The sequence below is a fragment of the Sphaerodactylus townsendi genome, linkage group LG10, assembly GCF_021028975.2.
Source record: "Sphaerodactylus townsendi isolate TG3544 linkage group LG10, MPM_Stown_v2.3, whole genome shotgun sequence".
Classification (NCBI taxonomy): domain Eukaryota; kingdom Metazoa; phylum Chordata; class Lepidosauria; order Squamata; family Sphaerodactylidae; genus Sphaerodactylus; species Sphaerodactylus townsendi.
In genome coordinates, this window is record NC_059434.1 from 11,725,849 (window position 1) to 11,749,092 (window position 23,244).

The following is a 23,244-nucleotide window of genomic DNA, read 5'->3' on the forward strand; positions in this document are numbered from 1 at the left end:
AGTGCTTTGCCAGGCAGCAGGTGTTCGAAGAAGCACACCTCTGCCCACTCTTTGTCACATTATATACATATGTACACCAATCTGGAGCAAGCTCTTTATCTGTTTCTGAGTGCACACGGCACTGTCCAAAGTCAGACATACTCGTCCTGTAGATGTTGTCGATCTAAGCTGACACTTGAGCAGCCCCTGACACCCCTTCCAAAATCGGAAAGACATTGCTACTTAAGGTATTTATGGAAGCTACATTCAGCTGAGTTAATAGAGTACAGTATTTTTCTTTTGTTACTGGTTTGGTTAGGTTACATTATATACAAACAACAATTGTGTGTAACGTAAAATAATGAAAACCAAGAAACGCATCACACACTTGGACGGAGGTTGCACTTAACAATATAATATGTAATATATAATTTCTTTTTAACGAATTTTAGTTTAACAATTCATAAAGTATTAATATATGACATTCAAAAATAAGAAGACCATAACCATGGTTCAGCCAACTAAGAAATAGGTCCTATTTACACCCGGAAATTATATTTTCAAAATATTTCAGTTCATTGTCCAATCCATAGATTATATCCACGTTGATAACAACTTATAGAATCAATAACAATAAGTCTCTCATGCCTCACACGTTTCAAAGCGTTTTCATTGATGTCTTCCTCAGGAGAAGAATTTCATTCATTTTCTTTCTCACATTTCTTATCTGCCATATAGATTTTCTATAAAATATAGATGAATAATATTTTCACCATTTTGTTACATACATCATAATTTTACATTTTTTATCATTTTTAAACATTTTTTATCATTTTTAAACATTTTTAGACATTTTTAAACATTTACAATATAAGCAAATAAATTTAAGCAAATAAATTTCAATAGCTATATGAATTATGAAAGATTTATTTTATATAAATTATCATTATTCTAAGTGGCCATTTTTAAATTATCTTAAATAAACATAATCTTACGTCTCTCCTCAGAGCTGACCCTAAACCCAAAAGCGGCTATTTTTTCTCTGACACACACTACGAAGGATTACAGGGATATACATCAGCAGCAATTACAATCAGCTGTGAATACTCAACTCGACTACAGCTGTGATGTTGTTATAAATGACATGCCAAGTCAATTTCATGATTCAGACCTACTATATTACTTCTGAACCTATGAATGAATCTATTCTCAATTTTCAAAATAAATTTGTCAATATCAATGTCTCATCTTGTTTTTAATTGTTGGAATTGTTGTAATACCGCAAATTCAAAATCTCTATGTCCCATCTGACTGAAATGGGCTACCAACGGAGCCTCCATGTTTCTATTTCGGATATTGCTTCGATGTTCAGCAATTCCAGAAGACTTCTCAAATTTTTCAATCTCCTTTAATATCGTGCGTTCAAACGTCTGTATCGAGGCATCCTGTATGGGGGCGGGGAGTGGATTTGGAAAAAACAAGAATTGCTGAACTGAATTGCTTTGTTTTTCTGGCCGTATAAGGAGACCATGATCAGAGGTGCTGTTTAGGTATCTGATCACCTTCTTTAAACCTTCCCAGTCATGCTGCAATGGATTTGCAGTATGCCAACATAAAGCGCTGACTGGAAAAGCCACACCTGGTCTGGTCCAGTTGGGGATAGTGATTAGACTTCCTAGTAACAATCTGTAAAGATCTGGATTTTTGCATGGCTCAGAAGCTTGTGGCTTGCAAAAATCAACTATCATAGAAGTTGGTGCAGCTCTCCCCTTCTCCAGTCTAGCCTTTTTGACAAGACCGTCAGTTTTCTTTGTCTGACTCATAAGGAAACCTTGGTCTGGTATTCATTGGATATTTATCCCCAGATAGTGTGTTATCTCACCAGATCTTTCACAACAAATGTTTCACTTAATTGTTTGTAAATCGTCTCTAACTGCTTGTTTGTTTTGGCACATACACAGATGTCATCAACAAGCACAAACTCTTTATTCTCTGCATGACCTCAGCTGTAAACACAAATGTCAGCAGTAGTCCCACTGAAATTAAGGTTTCTTAGTTTGGCATCAAAACAACAATACCAATTTTTTCCTGATTGTTTCAGTCCATAAAGAGATTTATGTAATTTGTAAACAACATTAGGAGACTTGTCTCCGTACCCTGGAGGAGCTCTTATATAAATTGTCTCCTGTAGAAACGCATTCAGATATGCACATTCGAAGTCATAATACCTTAGTTTCAGATTCTGTTTACTGGCAATTGTTAGTACTGCACGTAATGATTCTGGTCTAGCTGTGGGTGAGAATGTTTGTTTCTCTCCTAGTTGCCGTTGTGTGAAGCCTTGGGCTACTATTCTGGCTTTGTATTTTAATGACCCATCGGGCATATGTTTTCACCTGAATACCCATTTGGAGCCAATGACCTTATGGTCTTTTGGTAGAGCCACTTTCAAAAACACTTTCTGTTTGATAAATGTACTTTGCTCTGCCTCCATTGCCTGTTTCCATTGCTGAATTTCAGCAGCAGGCAGGGTTAGCATTTCCTTATATGAGGCAGCCCCTTGAACAGTTGTTTGGCAAACATATACATTTTGGCTATACCCGTAACGATCTGGAGATACACCTTTGTTTGTTCTTTTAGACACTCGGGGGCTTTCTTCCTGCTCTTCCTCCTCCCCTTCTGATTCAGAGTCTGTTGCTTCTGTTTGCTCAAGTTTCATCTGGCCTCTTGCTGCTCCTCCACTCTGATGCCTGACCTTGGACAGCAGTTGGCTGAGCCTGCTGTCCATTAACTATTTCAGGCTCAGAAAAGGGTGGTAATACCTCAGAGTTGGAGTGTATTCTATCCCAATTCGAAGGCCTTTCAAAATTTGCACTTCTTGAAAAAACTATCTGACCATAGTACTTCTGCCCAGAAGTGCTCCAGTAAATCAGTATCTAAGAGCATGCTTTGTTTCATCATTTTTAACAAACCAATTCTGCATTCCAATACACCATTTTCAAATGCTGCATATGGATTTGTTTTATGGTGTTGAAAACCCCTTTTTTCCAACCATGTCTGAAACTGGGTACCAGTAAATTGGTCTGTTTGTATACAGGCAACTTTCACAGGGAATTCTCTTTCAATCATCTCTACAAATTTCTTGAATTTGGAAAATGCCTCAGTTTTAGTTTTTTTAAATGGAATATGTTGTGGCGCTTCCCCTCCCCGCGCAGGGCTCTCAGGCTGTGGTACCTTCCCTCCCTTTCCTGGGGTTTTTCCTCCCCAGAGATGTCTTTTTCCAATTGGCCCAAGGGGCCAAGAAATAGTTTAGCCCACAGGGCGCCTGATGTTGGAGGCAGCCCGACCCTGTTTGCCCAGCTTTCCCTTCCCAACCCTATGCATGCCAGCCGAGGTCCTGCTGCAGTTGCCTCACTGTCAGCTGGACCCTGCCCACCAAGCTGTGGCACTCCCGCCCAGTTGCCTCACTGGGCTCCCACTAGCTTCCCGGCTTGAGCTGTTTCTAGCCTCCCCACCCGGCTCAGCCCTCTCACACCTTTGCTCCTTTCACTGTCACCCAGAATCCCCCTCCCGTCACCTGGCTGCAGCGGCAGCTCCCGAGCCTCGGAGTTTCCCTCCTTAAATGCTCTTCCGGCTCTCAAAAGCCTCCCTCTCCCCAGCTGGAGTGACTCTGAGCCACGCTGAATGGGCTCAGCTGTGCCCTGGGCGTGGCCAAGTCCATGGTCCTGCGCAGTTTCCCTGCGCACTGCCATCCCCTCGCCCGGTTTCCCCGTCATTCCTCCGACGCGTTCCCACCGCGCCCGGCCGTCCGCTCCTCCCGGGGACACATTGAAACTGTGACCGATCGCCTGGCCGGATGATTCTCCTGGGGTTGCGTCGACCCTTCGAGCGGCCGGCACAGTTTCCTCCCGCTCGCCCGCACGCCCAGAGTCCAGGCGTGGGGGTGGCCAGAGTCCCTGTCACCGGAGCCCCGCCCGCGCCCGGACATATGTATATCTGCTATAATAATCACAGATTACTATCAGGTACTTTGCTTTACCCTGACTTTGTTGAAAAGGACCTTTCAGGTCCATAAGGACTAATTGGAACAGTCTATCTGATTCCCTGGTGCTTCTAGCAGTAGAAGGATGTGCTTTTATCTTTGTTTTGCTGCATACAGAGCAGTCTAGGTACGTTTTGCAAGGTTTGGCTTTCAGGTCATATAACCTATTGAGGTTAGCCAATGCCCTGAAATTTGCATGCCCAAACAGTCGGTGGAGATAATGAATGCAATTATTATGCAATGGGACATTGGATACATTAGCTGCCATTTCATATCTGCACATCTCATTTCCAGTGTTATTGTTTAGGTGGTACAGCCCATCCTGGAGCTTACTTGTAGCCTAGACTGTGCCTTGCTTGAATATAGGGCAGTTCTGGTCCTCCAATTGCACAACACACCTATCAGCAGTTTATTTTGACACGCTTATTAAACAAAATTCAAAAAGCGGAGTGCCCCACATAAGTAGAGCAACCAGTAAAGGCAGCAGTAAGCAAACCAGAAACTGTATTGTCGAAGGCATCAGTGTTTGTGTGGAGCTGATTAGTGTTTTTCAAAACTCTAGTGTTTTTCAAAACTGGCAGCCAAATTCTGTTCATTTTCATGGTTTCTTCCTTTCTGTTGAAATTGTCCATGTGCTTGTGGATTTCAATGGCTTCTCTGTGTAGTCTGACGTAGTGGTTGTCAGAGTGGTCCAGAATTTCTGTGTTTCCAAATAATATTCTGTGACCAGGTTTATGTAATACTTGGTTTAGATGTTCCTGAAGGACCATGCAGAAGTCAGGCCAATATTGCATAATTGTACACATAACATAAATTTAAACATAACATAAGTAAAACATAAAATCACCATGTAGTTTTTTTAAAAAGAAAGAAAACTATGATAGCAATGAACCATTGTAAAAACATGCCAGTCAACAGGCATATTACCAAAAACCAATCAAACCCATTCACCACTCAGTATTCCCATATATAATTACACAATTAAATCCGACCACGGCACCAATTATAGTACTGACGAGATCGGATGTAGTCAGCTCTATGTGTGGGACCTGAAACAAATTGGGAGAACCCTAGTGCCGCCGTGGACGACACCAGGTCAGAGGCCAGTCCAGAAGCGGCATCATCTGCATTGCCGTTGAAATCCCCCAAGACCAACAGCCTGGAGAACTTCAAGGCCCACCCCTACACCACCTCCAGCAGTCTCAACAGGGAATCTGCTGGTGCATTAGGAGGATGGTACACCAGCCAGGTTGGCAAGCTCTCCTCAGCATTTCACGCCAGTCCCTCACATTCAGTACCTGGAACTTCTGGCATGGAGAGTGCCCTGTAGGAGAAAGCCTCCTATACAACCTCCACCATCCCTGCCCCACCGATCCTTGGTCAATGACTGATAAAGGACTGAGTAGTCTGGCAGAGCAGTTCTTTCTGGGGGACAGTTTTACCCTCCTTCACCCAAGTCTTGGTCATACATACCAGATTCATCTCATGCTCTGCAAAAAATCCTGTAAAATTCTGGTCATATTTTTGATGGACCTGGCATTGCACAACATCAGTGACAGAGAAGGGTTAATTTCCTTTGCCTCACTACCCGTGTACCTTGAAATGGGACAAATATTGGAAGAGATCCAAGCATTTCCATATCTCCGGCCACTTTCCTTATCGTATCTTCTCCCACTGTCATACTTTTTGCATCCCCAAAGAACTGGGATCCCTGAGCCATAATTGGCCTCCCCATAACAATCCACTGTCTCCCATGGCTCTTGGAGAGTGAGAAGCATGCTCAGGCCACACTTCTGGGGTGGTTTGGGGTAGGGGGAGAAGATTTCTGGGGATCCTGAGCTGAAATGCAGGAAAATCCCACTTGCATGGTAGGAAATCCTGAAGGACACATGGGGTGCGACACCTCACATTCTCGTTTCTCTACAGTATATCCTGTTTCCCTCCCCCTTGTAGCCCGCACAGCCTCTTCCCTTTCCCTGCCTCATTCTCCAATTCTTAGCCATTCAACACCCTACTTTTTCTCTGCCCCCACCTTCAACTTTATCTATTATTTATTTACCCAGCAGAGGCGTATCTAGGCAAACTGGAGCCCGGGGACAAAACCTGAGCTTGGTGCACCCCTCCCCCACCTCCCGGCCTCACCACGACCAAACAATGATTTTTTGCACCAGCTCACAAAACACCCCCCACCCCCAGCAAAACATACATGCTCTCGCCCCACCACTTTCCTAATTGTGTCCTCACACCAACCCTGTGAGGTAGACTGCTAGCCTGAGAAACAGCTCCAAAACAGTGCAAGGGGAATTAACTTTTAAGCATGTAAATCTCTCACAAGTCACCCCCCATCAGGAGGTTTACCAAACAAACATCAGCATCATCTTCAGTTGTGCTGCTGCTGGGCTCCCTGCTCAGCTTGCCTTTTCCTGTGCCTGCCGGCGCCCGGCTGCCGGGGAGAAGGCTTCTGAGTAATGCCACACTTAATTTAAGGTGAACAAGGCATGCTGGGTTAGAGGGAGGGGAGACGGAGCTCCCCAGTCCTGCTCCTGGGAGCCCAGTGGGATTTCTCCCCCGCCCCTTGGGGGGGCATCAGTGCTGCATCTATTGCTAACCCCCCCGTCTCACTTTTCTGCAGCGGATGCTGCTGCTGCTCCCATAACAATCCAATCCCTTAACGTGAAATAATATCCCTACTCTTAAAAACCTAATTCCTGCACCACCACCACCAGTGTGCTCACCTGTTCTCCCAACCCTGTTGGGGAGTCACAAGTGGCCACCCAGCCTCTAGGGATTGGCAATATACTTGCCCAGGGGACATTTTCTCATCATTCTCCTGCAGCCAAAGGTCTCAGGTTTCATAAAATATATCCCAGTCAACTCCCAAGGAGTGACTTTCCTGGCGTCAACACACTTTTTGGGCAACAGTAGGGGTGTCAAACTGAACCTCATAGGGGGCCAAAACTCAAAGCACACTTTAGGTTGCGGGCTGAACAGGATAAATATGTTTTGAACAGACTAAAACTAAACGTTTTTTGAACATTAATTTGCATTGAAACACAGGATACAAGGGGTTGGGAGGAGGACAAGAGGGCTTACTGTGGGGAAGGAAAGAGGGAGGGGAGGAAAGGGAAAAAGTGAGAGAATAAAGAAAGAGGAGATAAAGAAAGCAAGAAAGGAGAGAGGGGGAGAAAGAAAGGAGGAGAGAAAGAACCCAGCAGAGGAGCACCTGGCACTTCCCCTACCTCATATGGAGGATATCTGGAACCTCCCCTCCCCAGGGTAAAAAACTGGCATTGCAAGAAGAGTTGGGAGCCTTGCAAAAAAAAAAGTGCTGTGGGGTCATTTAAAAACAGGGAGAGGAAAAAGCTCTATTAACTCCAAAGCGCTGAAAGTTCTACCCCCAACCACCTTGCTTGCATGCATGCCGCCACCGCTGCTGCTGCTCCAGGGTCATTTGAAAATCACAGGAAACAAATCCACACCAGCTGGAAGGGGGGGGGGAATCCTTGAATGCACCAGGCATTCAAAAGTCAACACTATGCGCCCACTGCCCCTTCCCGCGGCCGTTTCTCTCCACTTTCTCAGCACCCCCCCCCCCAAAAAAAACCTCAGACTTGTCTTCTTTCCAGCTTCTTGAACCTGTTCGGGACCCCCAAGTTCCCCATACATTTTGCAAAGTACATTTTGCATTAATAAGGCTGCAGACCTCCTTTTTTCGAGAGGGTGGGTTGGGAACAAAAAATCTTGTCCCAAATGGAGGGTGGCACGAGAAGGGCCAGCCGAAGGAGGCGGCATTAAAAGCCTGCAGCTGCAAAAAGGCCGCCTTGCAAAAAAACAACAACAACCAATACCACAAGCTGTATTTTTCCACCCCTCTGGTGAATTTGCTCACTCCTGAAGCTTCTCCAAATCCTAATCCTCAACATGCAAAATCCTGTCCGTCCCCCCCATTATCAAAAAATTGGGAATTTATCTTGGGAATTGCCTCTGTATGGCTACCTTGCCAGACACAGAATCAGCTCCTCAAGTAATCAACACATCACTGCATTTATGATAGCCCTTAGTTTTAAAAAAAATGTAGGCTGAACTGGTGCAGAAGACGACTAAGCAGCCTCTGGGTAGAATCAAAGATGGCTAAGAACTGTCCTTGGGTCAAGCGCTCCCCATTGGCATCAATGAAGAAAGGTCCTTCTCTGTGTGGTCTTGCCTCTAAATAATTGAACTAAGTCTATTCAGAATCCTATTACCATCTATAACAATTACACAATTAAATCAGCAACAGTCCTTACTACAAGTCTCAAATAGGAAAGTCAGTACAAATTCAACCAAACGCTTGGATAAAACAGCTTTTTTTCTTTGTCCTGGACAAAAGCAGATAATCAATATGAACTCTCATTTAAGTCTCTGGAATTTATTGATGTGGGTTGCCTCTATCTGGCCACCTTGCCAAACGCAGAATCAGTTCCTCTGGGAATAGACGCTTCACTGCAGTTATAAGATCCCCCAGCCAAAAAGAATGTAGGCCAAACTGCTGCGGGAGAAGACCAAGACGCCTCAGGGCAGCGTGAAGAACTGCCAAGAACTGTGCCTTGGTCAAGGGCTCCCCATTGCTACGAATGAACAAAGGTCCTTCTCTGCGCGGTCTTGCCTGTAAATAATTAGAAAGGGCCAGCACAGGACACATCCACGGCTCCCTGGATCGAACCAAGTGCAACACAAATCGCTCTGGGCCAACCCCTAAAGCCCGCACTTCAATGTCAATGGAGTCCTCTGAGAGCTCAAAGTCACTCAGGCACAGGAGAGCTGGATCCAGAGAAGTCCCATCTTCAGCCACCTTCTCTGGGTCCTTCTCTGCACGGTCTTGCCTGTAAATAATTAGAAAGGGCCAGCACAGGACACATCCACGGCTCCCTGGATCGAACCAAGTGCAACACAAATCGCTCTGGGCCAACCCCTAAAGCCCGCACTTCAATGTCAATGGAGTCCTCTGAGGGCTCAAAGTCACTCAGGCACAGGAGAGCTGGATCCAGAGAAGTCCCATCTTCAGCCACCTTCTCTGGGTCCTTCTCTGCACGGTCTTGCCTGTAAATAATTAGAAAGGGCCAGCACAGGACACATCCACGGCTCCCTGGACCGACCCAAGGGCAACACAAATCACTCTGGGCCAATCCCTGAAACCTGCAGTTGAATGTCAGTGCAGTTCTCTGAGAACTCAAAGTCACTCAGATGCAACAGTGCTGGATCAAGAGAAGTGCCATCTTCGACTACTATCTCCTCTGGCCTCGGGCCTGCAAACCATGCTAATATAAATGCTGCTTGGAACCGGACACAGTTGTAGATACTGTTGCACATGCAGTCCAGTACTCCCACCAGGCATCGAAGCATTTCCGTGGAGATTGGAGTCCTGCCTCTCCTTTGAATGTGTCCCCACCTGTTCAAGTTGATTGCCATGAGAGAAACAATAAAGTCCTGAAGGCGATCAGGAAAATGAAACAGGAGAGATATGAAAGTGCTGCCAAGTACCCAAGTATCTTAAGTGAAGACCGGTGCTGGGACTCCATAGCCACCAAGAAGCCATTGATCTGGTCCCTTGAGGGCAGCCCTGCTTTTTCTCAGAAGGCAACAAAGCAACTCAGGCCTGCTCTGTACATTTTCCAAATCCTGGGATAACGATGGCCATCTGAGAAACAACCAAGTCCTGAAGGATATCCAGAAAATGAAACAGCTGGAAGATGTATGAAAGTCCAGCCAAGTATGCTGAATCTAGAAGTGCCAACTTCAACTTCTATCTCCTCTGGACTCAGTGCTGCAAAACACACAGATAGAAACCCAAAACAAGACATAGTTGTAGAAAGTGGTGCTTCACTAGGCACTATGGTATTCCAAGCAGAGTGGAGTCCACCCTTTCCTTTGAATGTCTTGGTCTGTGCAAGCCTATCACTTCGTAGGGAATGAGGAAATCTTGAAGATAATCTGGAAAATGACCCGTCCAGGAGATGTACAGAAGTTCTGTCAAGCACCCAAGTATCTTAGGTGAAGACAGGTGCTGGGAATCTATTGCGACCAAGAAGCTTCTGATCTGATTCTTCGGAATAGGACAAGTTGATGTCAATTCTGCTTTTTCTTGGAAAGCAGCAAACCAACACAGGGTTGGGGTGCTGTGTGATTTCCGGGCTGTACGGCCGTGTCCTATCAGCATTCTCTCCTGACGTTTCGCCTGCATCTGTGGCTGGCATCTTCAGAGGATCTGATGGTAGGAATGGAAAGCAAGTGGAGTGTATATACTGTGAGGTCAAAAGGTGAGGCTATCTGAACAGAGTAGCCTGACATGTGAGTCACAGAGAAGTCTGTAGCATGGGAGTAACAATGAAGATAGCAAGGTCAGTAGGTGAATGGATCTGAGTAGAAGTATCCTCGTCTTTGTTCCCTTTGATTGCTATAGTCTATAGTTGTCAAGACAGTGACTAATCAGCTCCACACAAACACAGGACAACTATAGACTATAGCAATCAAAGGGAACAAAGACGAGGATACTTCTATTCAGATCCATTCACCTACTGACCTTGCAAAAGAGACACCACAAAAGTGAGGGGGGCTGGTAGTGTTGCCACGGTACCACTGGGGCATGCTCACGGCACCCCAGGGTACCACGGAACCCTGGTTGGGAATCGCTGATCTAGAGCATGCTGTCAAACAAAAGCTAGCAGATGGTATTTGCGGTTGGGTGGTCCTGTGGTTGATGCTGGACAGTCTTTCACACCTGGTGGTGCTCTGAAAACACTGGAGAGATGCTTTAAAGGGATATGGTCATCATGGCAGAGAATTGGAACAAAATGGTGATGCACTATATATTATCTATGTCTATCTGTTTAATGTATTTGAAAGAACAAACGATAATTTACCTGTCTGGCATAGAATTTCTACAGGATTGAGAAGGGGTATTATTACATACTGAGAATAGCGCATCTGTGCAAACAATCCTTCCTATATTCAGACATACGGTCTGTTCCCCTGTTCTCCCCACCACTGTCCTACCCTGGATAGCCCAGGCTAGCCTGATTTCCTTAGAAGCTAAGCAGCATCAGCCTTGGTTGACACTTGGATGGGAGACCACCAAGAAATACCAGGGCTGCTATACAGAGGCAGGCCTTGGCAAACCAACTCTGTTTGGCTTTTGCATTAAATCTTATGGGATGGCCATAAGTTGGTTGTGACTTGATGGCACTTCACACTCAGTCGTTTATTGGGAGAGAAGTGAGGCTTTCTTTTGGGAGCCAGAATCAGACTACAAACCCAACCAAACCCATTTAGTTGGCTGTAACTCTGAAGACCCTTCGTCCCTAGTGCCACCATTGCCCTATGAAGAGTTTAGGAAGAAAGGTTACATAGGGCAGTAGAGTGTGGGGGTGGGAATTTACAGAGTTGCAAGGCTTGGGTTTGGGGACTCGCACTTGGAAAGCCCACCTTGATTTCCAGGTGCAAGTCCCCAAACCCGAGCCATGCAATGATCCTACCCCAGTTTGCAGCCGGACTCGCCTGCAAACTGAACCAAACATTGCTCTCTGTAGGACTTTATTTCTATGTACAAATTTCTGTGGGAACGAGATTTTACTCCAAGTAGGAGGAAGGTTCCTGAGGCCGGTTCTTCCCAAGCAAGTTGGACTGAGCTAAACAGAGCTGAAAAAACAGCGCCCCGGACCCACCCAGCCGATTGCCAGTTGCTCCAAAAGGTCAGCCATGCCAGCCTTCCGAACGGAAGGGGAAATGGGAACCTGACTTGACTTTGCGGCAGAAATCTACTCCACAATTTAAATCCACACAACGTTCCCACTGGGTTCCGGCGCAAGTCTCAGCCTCCCCGACACCAAGCTAATTTCAGCAAAGTGAAAAACAGCACAGCTCACCTGCCTCGGCCTTTCCACACATGCCCAGGAGCCTGCAGGGGTGCGAAAAGGGCAAAGGTGCGAAAAGCTGAGAGGTGCAATAAGATGTAACAAACATTGTGTTATTAATTTGGTTATTGTTGATAATTGCAAGTGTCTGTCACAACTCAGTCATAAAAGGGTTAACTGTTTGTGTGTAAACATGATGCTGAGGTGATATTGTAATGAGCAGACCTATTGATTAGCTATTGGTTAGTTAGATAGCCATTGTCAGTGAGCACATCCATCCATCAGAAGTTATAAAATTAACTTGTTTTCCTTGAGTAGAAGAGCACACAACAAAATGTGAGAATAGAGCAAGATGTAGTCTTAAATGTATAGTTAGTACTGTAAATGTGTAACAGAGCAGAACAGCACTTATTTGTTGCATTCTATGTAACCCTCCCTTTTGAGTTAGTAAAAACATTTATATAAAGCAACTCAAAGTATATCTCTGGATCTCTTATTTCCTACTAGAGGCTGCTTCTTGTAACCCCTATGTCAGTGATGGCGAACCTTTTTGAGACCGAGTGCCCAAATTGCCACCCAAACCCCACTTAATTATCGCAAAGGGCCAACCTGGCAATTTAACCTGAATTCTGAGATTTAGTTTTAAAAAAAAATGGTTGGCTCCCTCTTCCTCTGCCCCACCCGCTCGAGCTGGGGCCAGCCTGCTCTAGCCTCCAGCAAGTCCCACGCGCACCGCTCTGTGCCTCTCCAGCATCTCTGCCTCCTCTGCGCCGCCCCCCTCAGGCAGCAGCCACCTGGAGCACAGGCACCAGGCCCGCCAGCCGAGTCCTCCCTGCTCACCTCGGTGCGCGCACGTCATGCTTAGCAGCCCAGCCTAGATGTGTGTGGGAGGGGTGGGGGGTGATTTTCTGCTCCCCACATGACAAACTCTGTGCGCGTGCCCACAAAGAAGGCTCTGAGTGCCACCTCTGGCACTTGTGCCATAGGTTCGCCATCACTGCCCTATGTTTTGTATTCACGGGTAACTTGGTTAAAGACATAGGCCTGTGTTAATAGCGAGAGGAGGAGGGACATCAGCTATACTAATAAAGTGTCTGTCATGCCTTAAATTTAGTTTATCTTCAGCAAACTGTAAGTATACAAAGTCCTAGTGTAATAGAGCTTGCCTCTAGTGGCTTGGATCGCCAGGGTTTGGGCCTGGGCCTGTCCCAGTAATGTTGTGTGTGACTTTGGCAGCAGCCCCCACGGAGAAGTTTAGGAATGTGTAAATTTTGGGTAAGTTAAAGCTGTCCATCCACATGTCTGATTGATGAGAATAAAGTAAGGTAGACATAATAGTAAGTAAGGCTGGGTTAATTGAATAGGTGGGTCTTGCGGTAAAGAAAAATGTTTGGGGCAAAGTGGTCTCTAGTTCATGAACACTTTTGCTGAAATATATTGAAGTGTATAAAATGCCACAAGAGCTATTTAGGTTGCAGTCAAGCAGACTAAGCCCTGACCTGGATAACCCAGACTAACCCAATCTCAGCTGAGAAGCAGGGTCAGTCCTAGTTACTATTTGGGTGGGTGATCACCAAGTAAGGCCAGGGTCGCTACACAAAGGCAGGCAACGGCAAATCCCCTCTGAGGCCCTTTCCGCACACGCAGAATAATGCGTTTTCAAACCACTTTCACAACTGTTTGCAAGTGGATTTTGCTATTCCGCACAACTTCAAAGAGCATTGAAAGCAGTTTGAAAGTGCATTATTATGCGTGTGCAGAAGGAGCCAGAGCATCTCTTGCCTTGACCATCTTTCTGAACATCTCTTTCCTCTTGTTGGGGCTGCCATGTTGGCTATGATTTGATGGTAAAATCACCCAACCCAACACCCCCCCAAAAAGGTTAGTCTAATATGGCAACCTCTCTGATATTAAATTTCAGACAGTAGCCATGTTAGTCTGTGATAGAACCACTAGATTTGAGTCCAGTAGCACTTGAGATTGTCAAAGTATGAGTTTTCAAGAGTCAGGAATCTGATGAAGAGAGCTATTGATTCTCAAAAACTTATACTGTGAAAATCTTGTCACTCTTTAAGGTGCTACTGGACTTTAATCTAGCTGCCTGATATTTGTAATAATAGGAGGAGGAATAGGGATTTATACTCCGCATTTCTCTCCTATAAGGAGTCTCAAAGCAGTTTACAAACTCCTTCCTTTCCTCTCCCTACAACAGGCACCTTGGGAGGTAGGTGGGACTGAGAGAGTTCTGAAAGAACTGTGACTGGCCCAAGGTCATCCAGAAGGCTTCATGTGTAGGAGTGGGGAAGCAAATTCAATTCACCAGATAAGAGTCTGTTGCTCATATGGACTCAGTTCTCCAGATTAGAGTCGTTACTGTTAATCACAACACCACACTGGCTCTCAGCCAAACGTGGATCACGAAGCCTCTGAAAGAGGGTTGCAAACTAGCCCTCCCCAATAGCTGAACCATTCCTTTTCATTTTTCTCTATTGTATTTTCAAAACCAAGAGCTAACCCTGGAAGTAGTATCTTCCATTTGATACATTAGTTCATATTTTTTCTTCACTAGATGTTGATCATGTAAAATGTGTCCTGATGACTTGAGTGAGTTTCTTAGCATTTTAGGGGGGATTAGAAGGAGTGATGGAGAAGAGCACTGAAAGGTTCGAATGCAAGTGACATGAAGCATGTATGTTGGAATGCCGCTTGCTGAGATTTGTAATGGGGGTAGCTTTGTCCTTCAGACAATTTTTGTGGGTGGCTCTACTTTGTGCAGAAAATGGAATGCTGCACTAGACAGGTGCCAAGGTCATAGCTTGCCTAGGGCACAAAATACTTTGGGCCTGCCCTGGATAGGTAACCCACAAAAAAGGTTGGGGCTGGCTGCTCTAGTCCACAAATGCTTGTGCAGGGATAAAATCTTGTTTTCTTTTAAGCTTACGTTTGTTAGGCTGAGAGTGTGTGTCTGGCCAAAAGCCATCCAGCAAGCAAACATGGCAGAGTATGGATTCAAAACTGGGTCAGTCTTAGTCCAGTAATCTAATCACTAGCCCATACAGGTCTCATTTATGCAGCAGTGAATCCCATTGAAAATGTTGGGCTTTGCTCCAATTTCAGAAGATTTGGCTGCATTTGTATTATGGTCAAGCCCTATTGGGTTATGTGTCTTAATTCTCCTAGTCATTTCTTCTGTTTCATTTAACAGCTCTTTAAAATCAGAAATGTAACAACTGGATCTTTTCCGGGACAAAATGACAAATAGGAGTCAGGTTGCCAACAGTCCTGGAGAAAAACATGCTGTTCTTTCATTGGAAGTTTTACCTGTGAAAATGGGCAGCTGGAGGTTTTCATGTCATGGAGGTAAACAGCATCAACTGGTCAATAACAGCCCACTAAGCCTCAGTATAAGGGCCAGGACATGTCTCTTCAGGCTGTTGGCATGCCTGGATAGAAGGTTCCCCACTTGATCAATTTGCATCTAGCTAGTAGGAAGAGAACAGTAAGCAAAACAATCACAAACCATTCATCATGAAACAATACCATCAGTGGGTAAGGATTACTCCAGACCCAATTCAACCACTCAGAAGTCTGCAATAAATGGCATATTTTGCCTGTTTATGTAACATTAAGCTGTAGTCCTTGATGGTTATCTTGAAAACTAATACATATTTTGGGCATTCTTATCCTCCCTTCCCCTCAAGCTCAGTGTAGTGCTTTTCTCTTCTCCATTGTATTTATACCCAGCTTCTCTTCCCAAAGGGTACCCAAAGTGGCTTACAGCATTTTTCTCCCATTCTCCATTTTATTGTCACAGCAACCATGACGTAGACTAGGCCAGTAATGGCGAACCTATCGCACGGGTGCCAGAGGTGGCACTCAGAGCCCTCTCTGTGGGCACGTGCAAATAGAGTCACCTCCCCCCACACACACACACATATCTAGGCTGGCCTGGGCCGCTGGGCTCGATTATTAGCATTAAACCTAAGACCTAGTTTTGGGGAAGCAGTGTAGGTAACCCTGTTAAGCGCTGTTAAACCCCACTGATTTTCATCCAAAAAACTAAAGCACAATCCTTTACCTGGGAGTAAGCTCGGTTGCTGGCAATGGGGCTTGCTTCTGAGTAAACCCTCCTAGGGTCATGATTCACCCGTTGGAAGAGTTGCATGGTTGCTTCAAAGCAAAGCCACCAACTACCACCAAGCTTACTCCCAAGTAACGCATGCCTTGGAGCCAACCGTTTTTTCTAAACTAAAACCTCAGTATTTAGGTTAAATTGCTGTGTTGGCACTTTGCAATAAATAAGTGGGTTTTGGGTTGCAATTTGGGCACTCGGTCTCGAAAAGGTTCGCTATCACTGGACTAGGCTGAGGGAGACTGGTCAGCCAGTAAGTTTCAGGACAAGCGTGGATTTGGTGTTGGGTCTTTTTATTCCCAGAAGTGTCACTATACCATAGTTGCTCTCAGAATTCACATTTTACCAAAAATTTGCACTGAAAAAACAGAGCCACATTTTAACCTTCTTGGCCAGTGTGTATATGTAGTACAGTTATCCCTTCCTTATGACGTTCCCCATCGCAGTTTTGATACATTGCAGGTCGGCATAAGAGATTAAATTGGATTTTTGTGGAAGCCGCAGATGACACGCGAAGGCCAGCAAGTGTCAGGAAAAGTTTATGTTGCTACTTAGGGACACACATCTAATTAGATCCACAAAGGCTGTTATCAGCTGCAGAACAGGGACCGTCCTCTCCATCACACATAACCAAATAAGTTTCACCTATGCATTCCTGGCTTTTCACATGGCAGTTAAAAGCACAAAGCTTTTGTGAAAAGTGGAGCAATCCTATCTAGAGTTGTAATTTTTCTGGAGGCCTGATATACGGAATTTAATCAGGTAAGTCTTTCTTCAGTATCCACTGATGAGACATTGGCTTTCACCCAGCTCTTCAAAGATAAGAGCACTACTGGCAGAATTTACTCATTCTAGCCCAAGGGAGTATTACTGACATAGAAACTGGTAGTAGATAAGGACCGAATTAAATGCAATTAAGGTGATCCCATTTAGAGCTATTGTTTGTGCTGATTAGTTCACACTTCAAAGATGCCTTTTCGCAAAGGTTACAAACTGACTTTTAGAAGGAAAAATACCAATCCAACTATATTTACAAGGACCAGTAATTATTTGCTGATACTGGTCCCTATGTTGGGGACAGAGATAAAAGTTTATCAAAATGTTGAAGAGCGTGGATTGAAGTCCTAATGGTCCTCCCATTCACCTCTCAGGACAGTTAATGATTTGAATTGCAGTTCCTCGACAATACGTTTAGCCAGACATACTGGGAGATAAAAATTCTTAAATTGAAAAAGGTAAATAAAAGAGGGTTGATGTGATTGGTTTACTTACAGCAACAGTGGGACTCCTTAGTAATGTCTCTCCTCCTGAAATAACATTTTGCATATATCTAGCAAAATACCCCTGGGTGTTAACTCAAACCAAACCTGGAGGGATTTTTAACCCCAAAAGAGTTGTTGACAACTGTCTGAGTTTCCTATACCTTCAAGAGCAGCCTGACATGCAGACATTTAGGAGACAATCCCCCCCCCCCCGTTTTTTTTGGTTGGACATAGGGTTTACCTGTTTTATTTCTGTCTTTCAGGCAGAAAACCTGAACCTCCTAAAATTTGTTTAATACGTTTATTTGCTACCTTTCTTCAGAACAGTTGGATTATCCATGTTGACCACTTCCTACTGCAAACCCTGACATTTTATGATGGAGAGTCAGCATGGTATAATGGTTAAGAGTGGTGGACTCTAATCTGGAGAACTGGGTTTGATTCCTCACTCCTCCATATAAGTGGTAGACTTTTATCTGGTGAACCAGCTTTGTTTTCCCACTTCTACCTTTCTTCTGGGTGACCATAGGCTAGTCACAGTTCATTCAGAACTCTCTCAGCCCCACATACCTCACAAGATGTCTGTTGTGGGGAGAAGGGAAAGATGTTCGTAATCTGCTCAGCAAAGTGAAAGAGAAAATAACTAATGCCTTCACAGGGACTTAATATTACATAAGTTAAACCCAGTGTAGAGAATATGTCGGACTAGGACCTTGGAGATCTAGGTTTGAATCCCCACTCTGCCAGGAAGCTTGCTGGCCAGTCACATACCTTCAGCCTAACATAGATCACAGAGCTGTTTTAAGGATAAAATGGAGAAAATAGCTTTGCATCCACAATGGGAAGAAAAACAGGATATAAAGGAAGTTGCTTTTTAAAAAGTGTGCTGTAGATATAGCTTTGTATTTTGTCGAAACCTCCAGTACTAGATCCAAAACCTTTGTGGATCAGTCTAATCCTTTGCCATTAAAATAAACATATGCTTTCCCAGTATATTCACTAGAGTAAGTCCCGCTGAATTTAATGAATGTGGCACACATTGATGGGTCCCAACAAAAATTAAGGGGCGTCTAGTGGTGCCTTAAAGGCAAACAAGATTTGACCCTAGCAGAAACTTCTGTGGACTAGAGTAGTTTTCAGCTGATGAACAGAGTGGCTTCTCAGTAGGCAATAAACCTCTGAGAATGAGTGTAAGGAGGCAACATCAGAAGAAGGAAACTGGCTGGCCACTAATGGGATCTTGAAATAGATGGACAACTGGTCTGACACAGCAGGGCACCTCTTATGTGCTTATTTATATATATGAAATAAAAACAGGAATACTATTTCATAGCCCTTTAGCCCAGCAGTTTTGCTTTGGCTGACCTTTCCTTTGATTTCTGCTGGGTAACCTTGGGTCAGTCACAGTTCTCTTAGAACTCTCTCAGCCCTACCTACCTTACAAGTTGTCTGTTGTGGAGAGAGGAAGGGAAAGGAGTTTGTAAGCCTCCTTGAATCTCCGAACGGGACAGAAAGGCAGGGTATAAATCCAAACTGTTCTTCTTGGGTACCAACCCACAGGCTGGGAAACAGTGGAATAGAAAACTGTGTATCTTATGCAGTGAAGTGGGTAGGCAAAGTGCACAACTCTGAAGATCTATGCTTTCCAAGGCAACTGGTTGACCACTAATAGGATCTCAGACTGATTGGTCCTCCAGTCTCAACCGGTAGGGTATGCTTTTTTCTGTGTGTGGTATAACAATAATATTTCACAGACTCTTATTTATTGATCTTGGGTAAAACTTTGTATAGTGAAGACAACAGAAAATGTATTCCTAAAATGGAAAATCTCTGCAATTTTGCTTTGGCTGACCTCTCTCAACTTCCAAGATGCTCAATGTGTAAGATCCCTCCTTTTGCATAAAAGTTCACAAGTAGTGCAATAGCCAGAGAGCAGATTGGAACTGGTGAGTGGAATAACTTTGGGCAAGATTTGAATTTCCAGCCCCTTAATCAAACATGAAAGGACCAGCACCAAGGCCAATCAATGGGGTCATCTCTGGCCAATCAGAACAGCTCATTCCTTTCTCAGCTAGATTCTTATATCCTAGCTCATTACTAAATACAGATTTCAAAATGTGGTCCTTTATAATAGCAAACAGGTTTAATAAGATTATTAATAAACATGTTCATTTTGATCACAAGGGGTTTATTGGTGTAAGAAGTATTTAATGTAAATGCAAAAGAATTATTAACGTTATATATAAGATTAATAATACCTTGTTGATATTTTTGATGCTGAAAAAGCTTGTAATAGGATACAAAACTGTTATGTATTTGAAGTCCTGGAGGTTTTTGATATTAGGAAAAATTCCAAAAGATGGATCTCATATATGAACACCCGGCTGCCAGATCTGTTGCAAGAGGAGAAATTTGAAATAAATTTCCCCAAGTGTCCCTAAGGTGGAACACCCCAGCTCTTTTGCTCTGGCTGACCTCTCCCTTGACTTCTGAGAGAGGCTCAATGTGGAAGACTCCCACTTTTGCATCAAAGTGCACAACTCAGCCAAGAGCCATAGAGGTGGGGCAGCAGACTGGACTCTCAACGGTCGATTTGGACAAAGATGACTCATTTGCCCTCTCCGTCACAAAAGCCACCACACACACACACACACACACAAGGGAGGGGGCCGGTTGTGGAGTTCACCCCTCCCATCTCCCAGGCAAGGTGTGAATGCCCAGCCCAAATGACCACAGGCCCCTCCTCTGGCCAATCAGGAGGCGGGGCCGTTGGCTGATTCGAACCGAGGGGCTCCTTAAAAGCCACCTGCGCGGCCTCCCTCACAGGCACTTCCCTCCTCTGCGGATTCGCACTCTGGGCAACGCCGTCGCCATCTTGTGCCCTTCGAGGATGACCAGCGCCTGCCGCCACCCCGCCGTGATGCCTCCGCCCGAGGGCGACTCTCCTTTCTGGCAGCTGCTGGCGCTGCTGGCCAAAGAGCCCGACTTGGGCTGGCTGGACTGGGCGCTTCGCCAGCGAGGAGCCGGCACGAGCCGGGAAATGGCGGAGGACGCGGCTGAGCCCGCCGAGGGGGCGACCCTGCGCAGCCGCAGTGAACCCCCGCTTGGCGCCACTTTCCCGCCGCCACAAGAGGACGAAGCGCCGCCTTCCGGAGGAGCCCCGCCAGGACAACGCAGCGCCGCCGTCGCCGGTGAGTTCACGGAGAGGGTCCGTCTGGAGGCCAGGTGGGGAGGGGGCCGGTGGGCATGCGCGGAGAGGACGAGGCGAGGGGGGGGTGCCTGCGTGGGGAAACCGGGGCTCGCTGCTGCTGCTGCCGCCCGCGGGGTTGGCGGCGCCTCTGGAGCACCGTCTTTGCAGCCCCAGCCCGGTCCGTCGAGCTCCCTTCGGAGGAGCCGGTGCCGGGACGCCCCCCTCTCCCACCTGGGGAGAAGCCTCGCTGCGGCCAGGAAGCGTCTGGGTCGCGTTCGTGCGGCGGAGGTTAGGGTTGCAAACGGGGTTAGTTTGGTGGTGCAAAGCTCGGGGCCGGGGAAGGGCGCCTGGAACCCCCCCTCCCCTTTTGAGCTGCTCCTTAAGTGCAGCGTTTAAGTGCAGGGGCTGCGGGGGGGGGGGGGGAGGCGTTGCAACAGGCTCGCGGAGGGGCGCCTAAACCTGCTCCGGTCAGGTGTGAAGCATTAGCTGAGTGAGTCCCGCCCATGCTGGAATTTGCCGCCCCCAAAATCAGTTCTGTTGGGTCGGAGCAGACTGGCGGTCTGATTCTCGGCTTGCCAGGAGACGACCCCTCTGCAGTCCCAGTCCCGCTCCAGGGGCTTCGGCTCTTCCTGGGCTCCTGCTGTCCGGATAGGTAGTCTCTTGCCTCTGAGTGTGATAAAAGGGCCACACAATCACGCGGCAGCTTCCATGCTGATGTCAAACTCCGCCTTAATCAGCCATGCTGCTGCCTTTGCTGCAAGCTCCTTGGTACTGTAATGAAAAGTTTGTTTCTTAAAAATTAGGGCTTTTTTGCCAGGGGTTTATCGCATTGGTTATTTTAGGGGGAAATTGATTTTTTCTTTTCACAACCTCTCCTACTCTTCTTCCCTGTAGTAACTGGAGAGTGAACCCACAACTCTTCAGATATTGCTGCCCAAGATTTTCCCTGATTTCCCTATCCATACCTTTCAGTATCCTATGACTAAGATGGCAGGGTGCTCCTTCCTCTTTTCCATAGAGCAGTTCCAACTACTTTAAGACTTGATTTTATTCCTGCCTGAGTGTTATTGCTGATCGTTTTAATTTTTTCTTTCATTCCAGATTGCCCTCATTGCAGAAGCCAAGCAAACTGCCATTTTGGCCCTCGGCCTCTGGAAGCCCTGCGATCGTTGGAACATTCAGCCCACCCCCGGATATGGAAAATGTACGGAGCTGCCCTGAGTCGCTTTGTGACCTTCCGAGAGGAATCTGGGGGACACTCGACCTGGCCGATTCCCAGGGACCAGATCAGCGGCTTCTTGCTGGCTTCGGATTTGCAGAACCGGTCTTCACCCAAGATACTCGGGGACTTGGCAGCGCTTTCCTACCTCTCCCGGCTATTTCATTTTCCCGACCTCCTTCTGGACTTTGTTGCTTCTCGCATGGCAGTTGCCTTCAACAGGCGGGGAGACATTCAAAGGAGAGGCTGGACTCCGTTCTCTAAGGGCCTGGTACGCTGCCTGGTGAGAGTAGTGAACACCGTGTGCACCGGTTTCTACGATTGTATCCTGTTCCGGGCAGCATTTATCTTGGCATTTTGTGCAGCCCTGAGGCCACAGGAGATGGTGGCTGAAGATGGAGCTTCTGTGGATCCAGCTCTCCTGTGCCGGAGTGACTTTGTGCTCTCAGAGGACTCCATTGACATTGAAGTGCGGGCTTTAGGGGTTGGGCCAGAGCGACTTGTGTTGCACTTGGTTCGGTCCAGGGAGCCGTGTATGTGTCCTGTGCTGGCACTTTCTAATTATTTGCAGGCAAGGCCGCGCAGAGAAGGACCTTTGTTTATTTGCAGCAACGGGGAGCCCTTGACCAAGGCACAGTTCTTGGCAGTTCTTCATGCTGCCCTGAGGCATCTTGGTCTTCTCCCGCAGCAGTTTGGCCTGCATTCTTTTTGGCTGGGGGCTGTCATAACTGCAGTGAAGCGTGGATTCCCAGAGGAACTGATTCTGCGTTTGGCAAGGTGGCCAGATAGAGGCAATCCACAGTAAATTCCAGAGACTTAAATAAGTTTTTTTTGATGACGTGCTTTTCTTTTTTTTTTGCCAGATGAATGCTTTTTTTGTACAAACATTTTGGTTGAATTAGCACTGACTTTCCTATTTGAGACTTGTGGGAATATAGAGCATGGATTGGGATTGGTCTGTTTTCGGCAATGTTCCTTGCTTGTTTTTAAACTGGTTCCTTATTGTCTCACCTTTTCTATACGGTGATTTTAATGATGCAACAGTGGACTAATGAGTTTCCTCCTAGAGGAAGTATTTAATCATGAAGATTAATTGATTCTTGTAGAAATTAAAAGCTGATTAAGTCAATTGGATGAAAATGATCAGAGTTCTAAATCTATGCTAGAAGGCCTGTCAATTCAGTCTGATTCAAAGCTGATGGTGGGAGAGGGGACGCTTTCTCCCATAATTGTTTTTCAGGTTTTTTTCTGCATATATTAAATGTAGATAATGTCAGTGTGTCTTTATGTTTTGTATGAGTAGGGTAGCAATACCTGATTATTGCACTTGTTTATTGATTTTATATGCTCAACTTGTACTCAATGCTCTTAATAAACTTTTTTAAAAGAGACATTTCTCTGCTTCTGTTTGTACATTGCCAATTACATTTTTATCACATTTTCTTAGACCAGGACACGTGACTCTTCCCACTCCAGTGTATTTCAAAGAGGTTGGTTAATCTGTATTAACACTAGAGAAAGTAATGAGCCCATA

General features: G+C 45.7%; 1 protein-coding gene across 1 annotated transcript; it reads left to right on the top strand.

The window, feature by feature from the left end:
* The first annotated feature begins 20,191 nt into the window (after nt 1–20,191).
* On the top strand, nt 20,192–23,101 carry LOC125439599. The gene is made up of 2 exons (XM_048508712.1): nt 20,192–20,492; nt 21,593–23,101. Exons 1-2 carry the CDS (start codon nt 20,192–20,194, stop codon nt 22,513–22,515), a joined length of 1,224 nt encoding a protein of 407 aa, XP_048364669.1. The 3' UTR covers nt 22,516–23,101.
* The last annotated feature ends 143 nt before the right edge of the window (nt 23,102–23,244 follow it).

Coding starts and splice junctions, on each gene's coding strand:
- LOC125439599 (XM_048508712.1), top strand. CDS start 20,192: ATGACCAGCGCCTGCCGCCACCCCGCCGTGATGCCTCCGCCCGAGGGC. Junction 20,493..21,592: donor ACGCAGCGCCGCCGTCGCCG/GTGAGTTCACGG, acceptor CTTTCATTCCAG/ATTGCCCTCATTGCAGAAGC.